This window comes from Pipistrellus kuhlii, unplaced genomic scaffold (assembly GCF_014108245.1).
Source record: "Pipistrellus kuhlii isolate mPipKuh1 unplaced genomic scaffold, mPipKuh1.p scaffold_m20_p_1, whole genome shotgun sequence".
NCBI classification, from domain to species: Eukaryota; Metazoa; Chordata; class Mammalia; order Chiroptera; family Vespertilionidae; genus Pipistrellus; species Pipistrellus kuhlii.
In genome coordinates, this window is record NW_023425404.1 from 94,941,565 (window position 1) to 94,957,568 (window position 16,004).

General features: G+C 43.8%; 1 protein-coding gene across 13 annotated transcripts in view; it reads left to right on the forward strand.

Moving 5' to 3' along the window:
- Window positions 1-16,004, forward strand: part of POLE2 (DNA polymerase epsilon 2, accessory subunit) — a 61,909-nt gene that overhangs the window by 3,732 nt on the left and 42,173 nt on the right. For 8 of the 13 annotated variants that reach the window (XM_036457702.2, XM_045587500.1, XM_045587494.1 and 5 more), the window contains exons 2-5: window positions 859-959; window positions 3,914-3,989; window positions 8,286-8,363; window positions 8,452-8,545. In XM_036457702.2, the coding sequence (XP_036313595.1) occupies window positions 859-959; window positions 3,914-3,989; window positions 8,286-8,363; window positions 8,452-8,545 (349 nt within the window). Of the gene's footprint in view, window positions 1-858; window positions 960-3,913; window positions 4,027-4,302; window positions 4,367-8,285; window positions 8,364-8,451; window positions 8,546-16,004 lie in introns of those variants that run through there. The other 5 variants (XM_045587477.1, XM_045587492.1, XM_045587498.1 and 2 more) reach the window with 4 other exon arrangements.

Consider the following 16,004-nt stretch of genomic DNA (forward strand, 5'->3'; position numbering starts at 1 on the left):
CAGGGAACAGAAGGAATAATTTGTTTGGAAAGTGCAAGAAAGGTGGGCATTAAATTTCAATGCCATGTTCCAGGTTGCAGAGAAAAAAGAACCCTCGTGCACTGCTGGTGGGAATGTAGACTGGTGCAACCACTGTGGTGAACAGTATGGAGTTTCCTCAAAAAACTGAAAATGGAACTCCCATTTGACCGAGTAATCCCACTCCTAGGAATATATCCCAAGAAACTAGAAACACCAATCAGAAAGGATATATGCACCCCTATGTTCATAGCAGCACAATCTACAATAGCCAGAATTTGGAAACAGCCTAGGTGCCCGTCAGCAGATGATTGGATCCAAAAACTATGGTACATCTACACAATGGAATACTATGCTGCCATAAAAAAGAAGGAATTCTCATCATTTGCAGCAACCAGGATGGAATTGGAGAACATCATGCTGAGTGAAATAAGCCAATCAATGAAAGAGAAACACCACATGACCTCACTCATTTATGGATAATAAAGAACATTATAAACTGATGAACCAAAAGATAGATATAGAGACAGTAAAGCAACAGCAGACTGTCAAATTACAGTGGGGAGGGGAGGGAGATCTGGGGGAGATAATAGGTCAACCGAAGGACTTGTATTATGCATATAAGTACAACCAATGGACATAAAACTCTGGGGAGGGAGAGTATGTATGGGAGGGAGAGAGGGGGGCAAAAAAAAATCAATAAAATATATTTTTAAAAAATAAATAAAAAAATAAAAAGTAAATTTCAATGCCATGTTGATGAGTCTTTGCCATTTTGTCATAAAACTTTTAGCCTTAATTACCAATGACTTGCCTCACCTTTTCTTTCCCTCTTATCAGTGAAGCTATTAAGTACCTCACAGAAGCTCTTCAGTCTGTCAGTGAAGTAGAGCTTGAAGATGCACTGGAAAAGATCATTGATGCAGTTGAAAAGCAGCCCTGTAAGTAAAATTCTGATAGCTCTTAAGTTGTTAATATACTTCCACATTGTTTGCAGACTTAGAGATTTGAGTAGAAGTTGAGGATTCAGTATGACAATGTCCCAGCCTATGGGGACATACCCCTGATAGCACTTCTTCCCAAGGGTAGCTTCTAGTTCCTTTGGAACCTCAGTGCATTCCCCAGAGACCCTTTTACAGTTCTTCTCCCTCGTAGAGCTGTCACCTCAATATTTCTCCATTTAACTTCTGATTTTGATCTGATCTTTTAGGGTCACTTTGTCTCTCTGCTTGCCTATAATTTTGTCTTAAGTATCCCTAAATGTTTGGGGTTGGAGGAAAAAGTGAGCCAGGCTAACTCCCTTCTTGCTTCTGCCTTTCTTCAGGGATCTTTTTTTAAGTCACATGTGTCAAACACAAGGCCCTCGGGCCAAATCCGTCCCGCCAGGCCTTGCAATGTGGCCCGCACCGCGCTGTCATCACTGCACTCCGCTGCGTTTCCATCGCAATGACAGTTTATGACTGTTCAGTAAACCATTCGGCCCGCGATTTAGGCTGGATTTTAGATTTTGGCCCCTTCTCTGATTGAGTTCGACACCCCTATGTTAAGTACTTAACTTTTTGCCACAAGTATAGGCCTACAAAGGAGAAATGCTCTTCTAAAAAAAAAAAAAGTTCACTTTATAGCACTGAAGGAGAAAAGTGGATGCAACTTGCTCTCATATGGTGGCTAGATGTTAATTTCTTAATTAAAAAGGAAAAAACATGTTCAATGTATAGAAAAAATTTTCACTTCTAAAAGTAGGTTTTTTAAAAATCTTATTTTATTTTTTCCATCCCCTCTATGACCTTTTCAATCCTCTCTCCTCTTTCCCTCCACCACTGTCACTACACTGTTGTCCATGTCCATAAGTTCTCCCTTTTTTTTTCCTTTTTGCTTAATCCCTCCAACCCCACAGCACCTGACCACTACCAGCCCTTGCTCTCTCTTTTTATAAGCCAATCTCTATTTTGCTTGGTAGTTCACTTTGTTCATTAAATTCCACTTAAGAGTGAAATCATGGTACTTGTCTCTCTCTGACTGGTGTATTTCACTTAGCATAATGTTCTCCAGGTCCATCCATGCTAATGCAAAGGGTAACTTTGTTTCCTTTTTACAGCAGAGTAGTATTCCCTTGTGTCCTTGTGTAAGTGTACCAGAGCTTTTTTAGCCACTCATCTACTTATGGACACTTGGGCTGCTTCTAAATCTTGGCTATTGTAAATAACACTGTAATTCCCAGAAGTAGGATCACTAGGTTATAAGAACAGTCTTTTTTTTTTTTCCTTCAGGTAACTCCATACTGCTTTCCACAGTGCCTGTACCAATCTATATTCCCACCAACAGTGCACAAAGGTTCACTTTTCTCCACACCCTTGCCAACACTTGTTGTTTGTTGATTTATTGATGACTAGAGGCCCAATGCACGAAATTCATGCAAGAGTAGGCCTTCCTTCCCCTGGCTGCCAGCACCTGCTTCCCTATAGCCCCGGCTTCGTCCAGAAGGATGTTCAGAAGGCCGTCTGGTTTAATTAGCATATTAAACTTTTATTATTATAGAAAGAATTTCTGACAGTTGTGAGGTGATATTTCATTGTGGTTTTAATTTGCATTTTTCTGATGATTAGTGACTGAGCATTTGTATGTCCTCTTTTGAGAATATGTTCTCCCATTCAGTGGGCTGTCTTTTCATTTTATTGATTGTTTCCTTTGCTGTGCAAAAACTCTTTAGTTTGATGTAGTCCCATTTGTTTATTTTTTCTTTTGTTTCCACTGCCCAAGAAGATATTTCAGAAAAAATATTACTATGAGAAATGTTTGAGATTTTATTATAAAGGCAGAATGTCAAGTATAACGTTGCTTTCAAAAATTATTTACAATTTGAAAATTCAGAAAATGGTTATATTTTAAAAATTGGTATTTGTAAAATTAAGATGGTAACATGGTATTTTGCCTGAGAACATACCAAAGTGGTTAAGGACACACAGTGTGGAATCAGGGTTCGGTTTGTGTTGCTCTTCTAGCTATGTTGTTGGGCAGGTTGTTCAACCTCTCAAAGTTGCACTTTCCTTATCTATAAGATATGGGTATAAGGACATTAATCTCATAGAATATCTCTGTAATGGAGAATGCTTGTAAAGCACTGAGCATAGTGCCAAACACACATTTACTAAGGGCTTAATAAGTGGTAGCTATTATTGTTATTTCTAAAGACCCGGTGCATGAAAATTAATGTACTGGAGGGGGAATCCCTTAGCCTGGCCTTCCCCCTCTCAACAGTCTGGGAGCCCTAAGGGGCAGGAGGCGACCTGGCGATCAGGGGATGGCAACGCCCCATCACACCTCCGCTGCTGCCACTGCCAGCAGCTCAAGCCTTTGCCAGCCCTGGTTACCTGAGCCTCCGGCGGCCCTAGGCTGCTGAGCGGGTAGAGGGGACTGGAGGACTTCGGGGATAGGCGCCCCGGTGGGGCTGAGGGGACTGAGCGCCATCTTGTGGCTGTGGGCTTAAGGGCGTGGCAGTCAGTTAGCATATTCCCTCCTTATTGGCTGTGAACACTACCATCTTTGCAACAGCCTGAGGGTCAATTAGCATACTCCCTCTTTATTAGACAGGATTGTTACTATCATGGCTACTAAAATTTAGCACTTGTGATAAAAAATTATACTAATGTAAGTTTATTAACCTAGGAGCTTACAGTGTTACTAAACAATATTTACAACAGTAAGACACAGGTAAGGTATTTAAGTTATGGCTTTTGTTAATGTTCTGACCTAACATTTTTTTCCTCCTAAAAAATATGTAATGAGAACCTCCACATTAGTGTCTGCAGGTTATTTGTAGGGAAAAAAAGTTATCTGTGGGAAGAACTATTTTTAAGCCTGTTTTTTAAACTTGACTTTGAAATTCTTTTTTCAGTGTCATCCAACATGATTGAACGATCTGTAGTGGAGGCAGCAGTCCAGGAATGCAGTCAGTCGGTAGATGAAACTATGTATGTGGAAAAAATGAACTTTCCCCCTATGTTGGAAGTGTTATTGAATGCTTTTTAAAAATTATTTTCTTGAGGAAATTAATTAGTGGTCAACAATTCTGTAGTGTTTATTTCCTAGTGTTTCCTTTAAAGTGTCAGCCTGCATTAAAACCTCATTGTCAAATAACTCATCTTTCCTATTTTTTTCCTAGGACTTGAGGTAATCATGTTGTTTGTATCATGACTACTTTTACCTCTTATCCAATGTTATATTCCGTAGGTTATGAATGAATTGAATTTAATATTCAAAAGTATAACTGACTTTTGTTCTCAGGTAAGTACTGAACCTAGAGAAGTTCAAAGACTTAACTTGGGTCACATGGTGAATGGCAAATGAGGTAGAACCTCAGTTTTATGACTTTCCCCTTCTTGTACTATTAGAGCTTAGGAATTTACATGGTAGTCATTTTCCTGGGTTTTATTTCCCGGAGTGGCCCTCTTTCTTTCCTCCTTTTGAATGTGATACTTCTTTGCAAATTCACAAGGTTTAACTGAGAGAAAAACAAATGGGTTTTAACCAACAATTTTTTTTATTCGGGGCAATGAAACCACTGAAAGGACTCATTACTCTTATTTTGGTCGGTAGTTTTAGTTTTCTATCAGAACAAAGAGCTGCTAAGACAATAGAGAAATTGTGGAATTTTAGCTTTGTCCTTGGAAATTCATTATTTAAGATACTAGAGTACAGTGACGTGCTCTTAAAGCCATCAATTAAAATTTTGAATGATTATTTAGAAGTGTAAGGATGATAATTGTAAAATAGGCATTAAAATTACCAGTTATTTCTGTCTAGCTGTTTATATGCTCTAGCCAGCCAATGAAAAGGTCCAGTTGGGACTGAATGGTAAATAATCTTTGTAACTTCAATGACCAGAAAGTCATTTTATAGCACGAGAGAGGTTCTCATTTCTCTAGATGAAGAAATGCCATAATGAGTTCAATAGCTTGTCAAGTGCAATCTACTAAAAAATAGTGGAGCTGTGCTTGTATTCTAGGTTTTCCTCAAGTCCAGGATTCTCTACTACTCTATACTTAGTGCTACCACTACACTAGCATGAACATTTTTTTTTTACCATTTTCAATTTTGGAGATAAACATAATTTTAGGGAAGATTTTTATTTATGCAATAGTGCTGTGACTTTTTTTTTTTTAATCAATTTTTATTGTTCATATTATTACAAAGGTTCCTCATTTCTTCCTCCACCAGGTTCCCACCCCACCCTCTTCCCCCTTCCCCTGCCCCATTGTCCTCATCCATAGGTGCACAGTTTATGTTCAGTCTCTTCCTCCCTCCCTTTCCCCGATAGTAAATCTCTTTTCAGACAGTAAATCAGTTACTTAGCATTTTCTCATATCAATAATACCTCCACATGCCCAAAGATACATTTCACACAAAAGACATTTCCAAATAGGTCAACCAACCTCATCCAGGCCCCGCACAAGGCACTCACAGATCAACACCCCAGCACTATACTAACTCAACACATCCAGATCTAAGCCTTCATCACTTGATTCAGCAGACCCTCAAGTTCCCGCAACAGTTTCCAGCCAAGTCTGAGAGGCAGCCTTGGGGCGGGGGCAGGCGAGGAGCGAGCTGTTCTGGGCCTGGCTGCTCCAGGCCTGGCCTCTGTTGCTCTGGTCTGTTCCACAACCAGCTGCTCCGGGTCTGGCCACTGCTGCTCCCAACCTGGCCGCTCCCAGCCTGGCAGCTGCTGCTCCGGGCCTGGCCGATCCCAGCCTAGCAGCTGCTGCTTCAGGCCTGGCCGCACCCGACCCGGCTGCTCTGGGCCTGGATGCTCCGGGCCCGGCTGCTCCAGGCCTGGCCACACCCGACCCGGCTGCTCCAGGCCTGGCCGCTCCCAGCCTGGCAGCTGCTGCTTCGGGCCTGGCCTCTCCCAGCCTGGCAGCCACTGCTCCGGGGCTGGCCGCACCCAACCCAGCTGCTCTGGGCCTGGCTGCTCCGGGCCTGGCCACTCCCAGACTGGCAGCTGCTGCTCCGGGCCTGGCCACACCTGACCCAGCTACTCTGGACCCGGCTGCCCCGGGCCCGGCCGCTCCGAGCCTGGCCATTCCCGGCCTGGATGCTCCGGGCTTGTCTACTGCTGTTCTGGGCCTGACTGCTCCCATCCCGGCTGCTCTGGGCCCGGCTTCTCTGGGCCTGGCCATTCCGGGTCTGGGTGTTCCTGGACTGGCCACCCTGGGTTTGGCCGCCTCCACCTCAGGCCTGGCTGCCACTGCCCCAGGTCTGGCTGCTCCAGGCCTGGCTGTTGGTGCTCTGGTTCTGGCTGTTGCTGCTCCAGGCCCGGCTGCCACTGCCTTGTGCCTGGCCACTCTGGGCCTGGCCGCAGCCGTTCCAACATTGTCTTTTTTTTTTTCTCTTTTTTTTTTTTTAACGCATTTATGTTGCAATGTTGGCTACTGAGTTGGGTTCTGACTTAGTCTTTGATTTTTCAAGATCTTTGTGTTCTTTCTTAAGTAATTTTACTATCTTTTGCTCTCCCTTGATTTCTTCACATTGAGAAATTTTTCGGTTTCTTCCTCCTTGTCCTGGAAGCTCAGCAGGTTGGCCTGTGGCACCCCTTTGTTCTCCGCGGGCTCCTGCACTGCTTCTGTCTGTTGCCGGGGTCAGCACCGCCACGCAGGAAGCAGCCCCCGGCCTTGGCTTCATTGCCCGTGCTCAGCGGTCGAAGGCTCAGGGGCACCCCCCTTCCCGGGGGGCCCCGTCGCCCGATTCCTTGCTGGCGCCTGGCTGGCTGGTGTCTGGCAGGGGCTCCTGCTCCTCGTCGCGTTCCTCCAGTCTGCAGTTTTTTTTCTCCTTCCCGCTATGGGAGTCTAGCATCAGAGTCAACAGACTGTCCTCTGTGCGCAATGTGCGCGACTCCGGGGGCTCCGCTTTTCGCCACTCCCCTGGGATTCCCTGAGCCGGCTGGGGCTCCTGTTTCCTTCCCTCCAGGGCAATCCCGAATCAGAGTCAACATTCCTTCTCTTGTGAGCAATGTGCGCAACTCCGGGGGCTCGGCCTTTCGCCGCTCTCCCAGGACTCCACCTCACAGCCCCCAGGGATTAGCCCAAGGGATTGGAGTTCAGGGTGGTCGGGAGTGGGGCTCAGCACCGCCGGAGGCTTTGTTTCTTCCCGCCAGGGCAATCCAACATCAGGGTCAACATTCCGTCCTCTACGCGCAATGTGCGCGACTCCGGGGCCCTACTTTTCGCTGCTCCCCTGGGATTCCACCTCACAGCCCCGTCTCCCCCTGCCAGAGCCTGAGTCCCCAGGGTCTGGCCCATAACTGGGGCTCAGCGCTGCCGGTTCAGGGGTTCAGCCCAGGCCGGGGTTTTTATTTCCTTCCTGCTATGGAACGCCAGGCAGCACCCAGCCTTCTTTTCCTCTCCGGCTGCGACCTCTCCACATGCGCGTGCGTGCGGGTGCACAGCATGTCTCCATACCTTAGGCTTTTTTCAGCTCCTCTCATTTTCCTTCTGGTTTTCTCTTTCCTTCTTGTAGTCAGTCGACTACCTGTAGCTCTGGGCAATGTCCACTCTACATTTTAGTTGTATTCCATTGAAATTGTTATGTGCTGCCGCGGTTAGGTGTCTTCCTGAGCAGCCATCTTGGATCCTCCAGGAATTAAATTTGATCTGCTGTGACTTTTAAAAAACCTCTATCAAACATGTTTATGTTATTAACATAACATAAGTGCCTGAAAGTAAAAATTTTTTGTTAATTTTCCTTCTCTAACTGTAAGTCTTAAAGATGAGGTCAGAATTTGAGGGAATTCTTTTTCTATTTTTACATTTTTCCTAGAATACTTTTGCATAATTTGGAATAAAAAATTATTGAAAATTAATTATATCCTTTAATAATATTGTAGCTCATAAAAGTAGTTCATATGGGAAGATTTTTTCAGATGTGACTATTTTATACATAAATGATCTTTTTCAACATGTGACAGTTTTACATAAATGTTCTTTTTATACATAAATGTTCTTTTTCATAATGTGACCGTTTTTTCTAGTAATTAGAAGTTAACCGGGCTAAATTTTTTTTCTTTGCTTGAAAATATTGGCAGTGCTTTCTTGTGTTTAGAGAGGAAAATACACAACCTAAACCTTTGACTAGTATTTTTTGACACTATAGTATAAGATATTGTGTATATAACCTGTAAAAAGTATATATAAGATTATAATGCAAGTTTTCATGTTCATCTAGAATACTTATTTTAGTAAATCAGGTCTATATTTTTGTGGGATGTTTTTCAGAGAACATATTTTCAATATCATAGGAGCATTTGATATTCCACGCTTTGTGTACAATTCAGAAAGAAAAAAATTTCTTCCGTAAGTATTCCATTTATTGACTTTCAACAATTTCCAAATGTAAATTATTTTCAGAAGTCATAATAGGGATTCCTTCTTGTTTTTATAGTCTATTAATGACCAACCACCCAAAACCAAATTTATTTGGAACAGCAAGAGATAAAGCAGAGCTGTTTCGTGAACGCTACACCATTTTGCACCAGGTAAGTTTGTGGGGAAAGACACTGTTTCAGTTTAGGTAAGACTTGAGGATGATAAAAGGATGGAATTTTATAGTCTAGTTTGTCATTCATTAGATTTATTTGGCTCCCTATATTTGAGACCTTGTAAGGGATATAGAAATAAAGATACTTTTCCCTTAACAGTCATGATGATGATAAAAATTGTACCTAACATTTATTACATGTGTTGTTTTTTAATTGATTTCAAAGAGGAAAAGAGATGGGGGGAGAGAGAAATATCAATGATGACAGAATCATTGATCAGCTGCCTCCTGCACGACCCCTACTTGGGGTCCAGCCTGCCACCCAGACATGAACTCTTGACCAGAACCCAGGGCCCTTCAGTCCACAGCCCGATGCTCTATCTGCTGAACCAAACTAGCTAGGACTCTTACATGTTTTTGATATTCCAGGCACTGTTTATCACTTTATAGACATTATTTACCTTATTTAATCATCATAATATCAATGTATAAATGCTATTATTCACATTTTACAAATGAGAAAACTGAGATCTAGAGAACTTTAGTAACTTGCTCAAATATGACATCTAGGAACTATAGACAGGGTTTTTTTGTGTGTATGTGTGTTTTGTTTTGTTTTTTATTTATTTTTTAAATTTAATAAATCTTTATTGTTCAGATTATTACAATTGTTTCTCCCCCTCCCCCATAGCTCTCCTCCACCCGGTCCCCACCCTACCCTCTGCTCTTACATCCTGCCCCCACCACCCTCCTCATCCATAGGTGTATGATTTTTGTCCAGTCTCTTCCCGTACCCCCCACAAAGACACCCCTTTCCCCCTGAGAATTATCAGTCCCCTCCCATTCTATGCTCTTCATCTATTATATTCACCAGTTTATTCTGTTCCTCAGATTTTTAATTCACTTGACTTTTAGATTCACTTATAGATATGCATTTGTTGTTCATAATTTTTAATCTTTAATATTTTCTTCTTTTTCCTCTTTTTAAAGAACACTTTCAGCATTTCATATAATACTGGTTTGGTGGTGATGAACTCTTTTAGCTTTCTCTTTTTTTTTTTTAATATATTTTATTAATTTTTTACAGAGAGGAAGGGAGAGGGATAGAGACTTAGAAACATCGATGAGAGAGAAACATCGACCAGCTGCCTCCTGCACAGGCCCCTCCTGGGGATGTGCCCGCAACCCAGGTACATGCCCTTGACCGGAATCGAACCCAGGACCTTTCAGTCTGCAGGCTGACGCTCTATCCACTGAGCCAAACCAATTTCGGCTTTTAGCTTTCTCTTATTTGTGAAGCTCTTTATTTGCCTTTCAATTAGTGTAATCTTGTTAGTAGGTTCTTACTATTCATTCATCACTTTAAGTATTTCTTGCCACTCCCGTCTGGCCTGCATACTTTCTGTTGAGAAATCAGCTGACAATCGTAAGGGTGTTCCCTTGTAGGTAACTAATTGTTTTTCTCTTGTTGCTTGTAAGATTCTCTCTTTCTATTTTGCTCTTGGCATTTTAATTATGATGAGTCTTGGTGTGGTCCTCTTTGGATTCCTTTTGTTTTGGGTTCTGTGTGCTTCTTGGACTTGTAAATCTATTTCTTTCATTAGGTGGGGGAATTTTTCAGTCATTATTTCTCCAAATAGGTTTTTAGTGTCTTGCTCTATCTCTTCTTCTGGGACCCCCATAATTCTGATGTTGGTACGCCTGAAGTTGTCCCAGAGGCCTCTTACACTATCTTCAACTTTCTCTTCTCTTCTTGCTTCTGCGGAGGAGTGTCCTTTGCCTCTTTGTATTCCAAATCTTTGACTTGATTCTTTTTTTTATTAAATCTTCATTGTTCATATTATTACAAAAGTTCCTCACTTTTTCCCCTCCACCAGGTTCCCACCTCACCTCTGCCCTTTCCCCACCACCCATTATCCTCATCCATAGGTGCACAGTTTATGTTCAGTCTCTTCCCACACTCCCCACCCCTCTTTTCCCCGAGAATTGTCAGTCCACTCCCCTTCCGTACCTCTGATTCTATTATATTCAACAGTTAATATTGTTCAGATTTTTTAATTCTCTTGGTTTTTAGATTCACTTGTTTATAATTACATATTTGTTGTTCAACTTTTTATCTTTATCTTCTTCCTCTTCCTGAAGAACCCCCTTCAGCAATTCATATAATTCTGGTTTGGTGGTGATGAACTCCTTTAGTTTTTTTTTATTAGTGAAGCTCTTTATCTGGCCTTCAATTCTAAGTGATAGCTTTGTCGGGTAGATTATTTTTGGCTGTAGGTTCTTGCTATTCATCACCTTGAATATTTCTTGCCATTCCCATCTGGCCTGCATGGTTTCTGTTGAGAAATCAGCTGACAAATCAGCTGAGCTGAAACCGGTTTGTCTCAATGAATAGAGCATCGGTTTGGGGACTGAAAGGTCCCGGGTTGGATTCTGATCAAGGGTATGTACCTTGGTTGCGGGCATATCCCCAGTAGGGGGTGTGTAAGAAGCAGCTGATTGATGTTTCTAACTGTCTATCTCTCTCCCTTCCTCTCTGTACAAAATCAATAAAATATATTAAAAAAAGAAATTAGCTGACAATCGTATGGATGCTCCTTTAAAGGTAACTACCTGGCCAAAGCCGGTTTGGCTCAGTGGATAGAGCGTCAGCCTGCAGACTGAAGGGTCCCGAGTTGGATTCCTGTCAAGGGCACGTGCCTTGGTTGCGGGCGCATCCCCAGGGGGGGTGTGCAGGAGGCAGCTGATCGATGATTCTCTCATTGATGTTTCTAATTCTCTATCCCTCTCCCTTCCTCTCTGTAAAAAATCAATAAAATATTTTTTTTAAAAAAGCATCTCATTTAAAAAATAATAATAAAAATTAAAATAAAGGTAACTACTTGCTTTTCTCTTGCTGCTTTTAATATTCTCTCTTTGTCTTTTGCTCTTTGAATTTTAATTATGATGTGCCTTGGTGTTTTCCTCTTTGGGTTCCTTTTGTTTGGGATTCTGTGTGCTTCTTGGACTTGTAAGTCTATTTTATTCACCAGGTGGGGAAAGTTTTCTGTTACTATTTCTTCCAATATGTTTTCGCTATCTTGCACTCTGTCATCTTCTGGGATTCCCATAATTCTGATGTTGGTTCGCTTGAAATTGTCCCAGAGGTTTCTTACACTATCTTCAACTTTCTGGATTCTCTTGTCTTGCTTCTGCAGAGGAGTGTCCTCTAGCTCTTTGTGTTCCAAATCTTTGACTTGATTTTTGCAATATTCCATTCTGTTTTTAGGACTCTGTATAATATTTTTTATTTCAGAGAATGTATTCTTTATTTCTAGTTGATCCCTTTTCATATCTTCATAGGTCTTGTTTATTTTATCAGCCTTTTCTAGATTCTTGAAAAACCTTATAAGCGTGGTTTTGAACTCTATATCCAGTCGCTTTTTGTCCTCCATTTCTTTCATTTGTGATCTGTTTCCTTGTCTCAGCATTTTCGCTGCTTCCCTGAGTTGGTAGGGTGGGAGGATCAGCTGTATCTATGCCAGGAGACAGCCTTATTCGACTAGACTTGCAAAACTGCAAGAGCCTCTATGATTAGCTTGGATGGGGCAGAGTTTCAGGGTGGAATCTACAGCCTTGGCTTCTGGTTAATCCCGGCCTGTAAGGTTCCTATGTCTCAGTGTTCCTCAGTGTCCTTTGGTACTCGCTGCAAGCACCTCTGAAAGAAAGGTGCCCTTGAGTTTCGCCTGTTACCAGACAGTCTAGTCTCTCCTCCAACGAGCCTGCAACTGGGGTTCAGTGCAGTTGGAAGTGGGGTTAAGAGCAGTCGGGATCTTATGTCTCCTTCCTGCTAGGGCAATCCAGCTGTTCAATCAACAGTCTGTCCTCTGCGCGAAATGTGCGCAACTCGGGGGCTCTGCCCTTTGCTGCTCCCCTGAGCTTCCACCTTACAGCCCAGATTCCCTCTGTATGAGCTGGGGGCCCAAGGGTCTCATCCAGAACTGGGGTTCAGTGCATTCGGAACTGGGGCTCAGCCCAGTCCGGATCTTTTGTCTCCTTCCGGCTAGGGCAATCTAGTAGCACAGTCAACAGTCCGTCCTTTGTACGCAATGTGCAAGACTCCAGGGCTCTGCCTTTCGCCACTCCTCTGAGCTGGAAGCCTTACAGCCCAGATTCCTTCTGTATGTGTCTGGGTCCCTAGGGTCTCGCCCAGAACTGGGGTTCAGTGCTGTGAGCACTGGAGTTCAGCACAGTCCAGAGCTTTTATCTCCTTCCCGCTGGGGAACGCCAGCCAGGCACTCAGCCTCCCCTCCTCCCTGGCTCCATCCTCTCCTCGCACGCAACGTGTCTTCGTACCTTAGGCTTTTACAGCTCCTCTGATTTTCCTTCTGGTTTTCTCTTTCCTTCTCGTTGTAGAATTTCCAGTCAGTCAACCTTCCTGTAGTTCTGGATAATGTCCACTTTATATTTTAGTTGTATTTTTTGAAATTGTTGTGTGAGGCTGCAGTTAGGTGGTTAACTATGCTGCCATCTTGATTTCTCTCCCTGACTTGATTCTTGCATTCCTCTAGTCTGCTGTTGGGTCTCTGTATAATATTTTTTATTTCAGTCAGTGTATGTTTAATTTCTAGTTGGTCCTTTTTCATATCCTCGAAGGTCTCGTTAAATGTATTAGCCTTTTTTAGGAAATTCTTGAAAAACCTTATAATTGTGGTTTTGAACTCTTATGTCCAATCGTATGTTCTCCTCCATTCCTTTCATTTGTGATCTGTTTCCTTGGCTCCTCATTTTTCTTGCTTCTTTAAGTTGGTAGGGTAGCTTTGTATGCTAGGTGTCCTATATAGGTCAATGGGTCAGCCTCCCAATTACCTGAGGTGGACACTCGGTACACCCCTTTGTGGACTGTGTGTACAGCCTTGTAGTTATGTCTTAATTGTTGTTGGTGTCACTGGGAGGAATCGACCCCCCAGGCCAATTGGCTGTGAGGACCCGCTGTGTCTATAACGGAAGAATTGCTGTGCTGGAGACACACTTATGGGGCGGGACTTGTTCCCGTAGGGCTTTGGTGCTCACTGAGTCTGCCTCTTGAATGTGTCTCTTATGAGAGTATTTGAAATCTGGTGTCATTTCACACCGACTACTAGATACACTAGATTCTAGATATCCAATGGGGTATAGGTCAGCTACTGTCTGAGGCCACCCAGCAGGAGCTACAGCAAGAACTACAGTTTTCTCCTCCTTGCTTGGGATTTGGCGGTTTTGGAGCTGTCTGGCTGGAGCTGCAGTTTATTTCCTTAAGGTGTCATAGGGCAGGCCATTTATATGCAAAAGCCACTGTGGAGCCTGGGCAGGTTTGTAGAATGTGCGGGACAGGGTCTCAGGGCGGGGTGGGGTCAGTAGGCTGGGGCATGGCAAACAGCAATGGCTTCCGTCAGCAGTCTCTGTCTGTCTGCGTTTCCAAGTCTCTGCGTCCCCACGCTCCAGTGCAGTAAACATTGATTGCTGAGCGCACCTCTGCAAAAAAATCACCCTTACTTTCCAACCCGATGGCTGTCAAACCAGCTTCTCCCCATAGGCATCTGGGTTCCCCGCCTATGATCCCAGAAACTGGATTTCAAAGTGATTGGGAGCTTGTTTCCCTTGGGGTTGACAAAAAGCCATGCGCCCAGTCGCCCGCCACCAGCCCGATTCATGTGCCTCCGTACCTTAGCTTTTCAGCGTTTGTGCTTCTTCCTTTTTCCATCTAGTTATAAGACTTCCATTCAGCCAGCTTTCCCATGGTTCTGGGTGGTAGTTGTATTTTTGAAATTGTTATGCGATGCGGGAGTTCAGTTGTTTACCTAAGCCGCCATCATCGAGTTGGCCTTTTTGAAAACCCAGACAGGGCTTTAATCCAGTTAGTCTAACTCTGGAGCCCAACCTTTGCCTGATATAGTCTAGTATGTCATCTTCAAGCATCGAGTAATCTATGAAGTTAAAGACATTTGCACAGATTTCAAAGGCGCGTTGAGAGAGAATCCAAGATAGTTGCAAAGGTAAACACCTAGTCGCAGCCACACACAACAATTTCAATAAAATACAACTAACATAAAATGGACATTAACCAGAACTACAGGAAAGTCTACTGACTGGAAATTCTACAACGAGAAGCAAGGAGAAAGCCAGAAGGAAGAGCGGAGGAGCTGTAAAAGCCTGAGGTACGAAGACACGCGGCGCGCGCGGAGAGGACGGAGCCGGAGAGGAGGGGCGGCTGAGTGCCTGGCTGGCGTTCCCTAGCAGGAAGGAGATAAAAGCTCTGATTGTGCTGAACCCCAGACCCGACAGCGCTGAACCCCAGTTCTAGGCCAGATCCTGGGGACCCAGGTTCATACAGAGGGAGCCGGGGTTGTGAGGCGGAATTCCAGGGGAGCGGCCAAAGGCAGAGCCCCCAGAGGCGCGCACATTGCGCACAGAGGACGGACTGTTGACTCTGCTGCTAGATTGCCCTGGCAGGAAGGAGACAAAGGCTCCGGACTGTGCTGGGCCCCAGTTTCGAGTGTTCTGAACCCCAGTTCTAGGCCAGACCCCCAGGGACCCAGGCTCATACAGAGGGAGCTGGGCTGTAAGGGGGAACCCCGGGGGAGCGGCGGAAGGAGGTCCCGGAGGTGCGCAGAGAAGGGACGGTTGGCTGTGCCATGGGATTGCCCTGGCGGGAAGGAAACAAAAGCTCTGGACTGCACTGAACGTTACCTCCAACTCCACTTCCAACTGAACTGAACCCCAGTTCTGGGCTCATTGGGGGAGAGCCTAGACTGTTCTGTAGCAGGCGAAAATCGAGGGCACCTCACTCTCAGAGGTGCTTGCAGCGGGTACTGAGGGATCCTGGGGATTACTGAGACTCAGGAGCCACATAGGGGGAGGCTGACAGAAGCCACGGCTGTAGGCTCCACCCTGAAACCCCGCCCCATCAGGGAAGCTACGAAAATGCCGAGACAACAAAATAGATCACAAACGAAAGAAATGAGGACAAAAAGCAACTGGATATAGAGTTCAAACCTACGCTTATAAGGTTTTTCAAAAATTTCCTAGAAAAGGTCAATAAGACCTATGAGGATATGAAAAAGGATCAACTAGAATTAATAAGGAATCAACAACAAATGATAAGGGGTCAACAAGAAATAAAGAATACATTGTCTGAAATAAAAAATATTATACAGACTCCTAAAAACAGAATGGAAGATCGCAAGAATCAAGTCAAAGATTTGGAACATAAGGAGCCAGAAGACACTCGTCCGCAGAAGTAAGAAGGCAAGAGAATCCAGAAAGTTGAAGATAATATAAGAAACCTCTGGGACAACTTTAAGTGAACCAACATCAGAATTATGGGGTTCCCAGAAGATGAGAGAGAGCAAGATAGCAAAAATATATTGGAAGAAATAGTGACAGAAAGCTTCCCCCATCTAGTGAAAGAATTAGACTTACAAGTCCAGGAAGTGCAC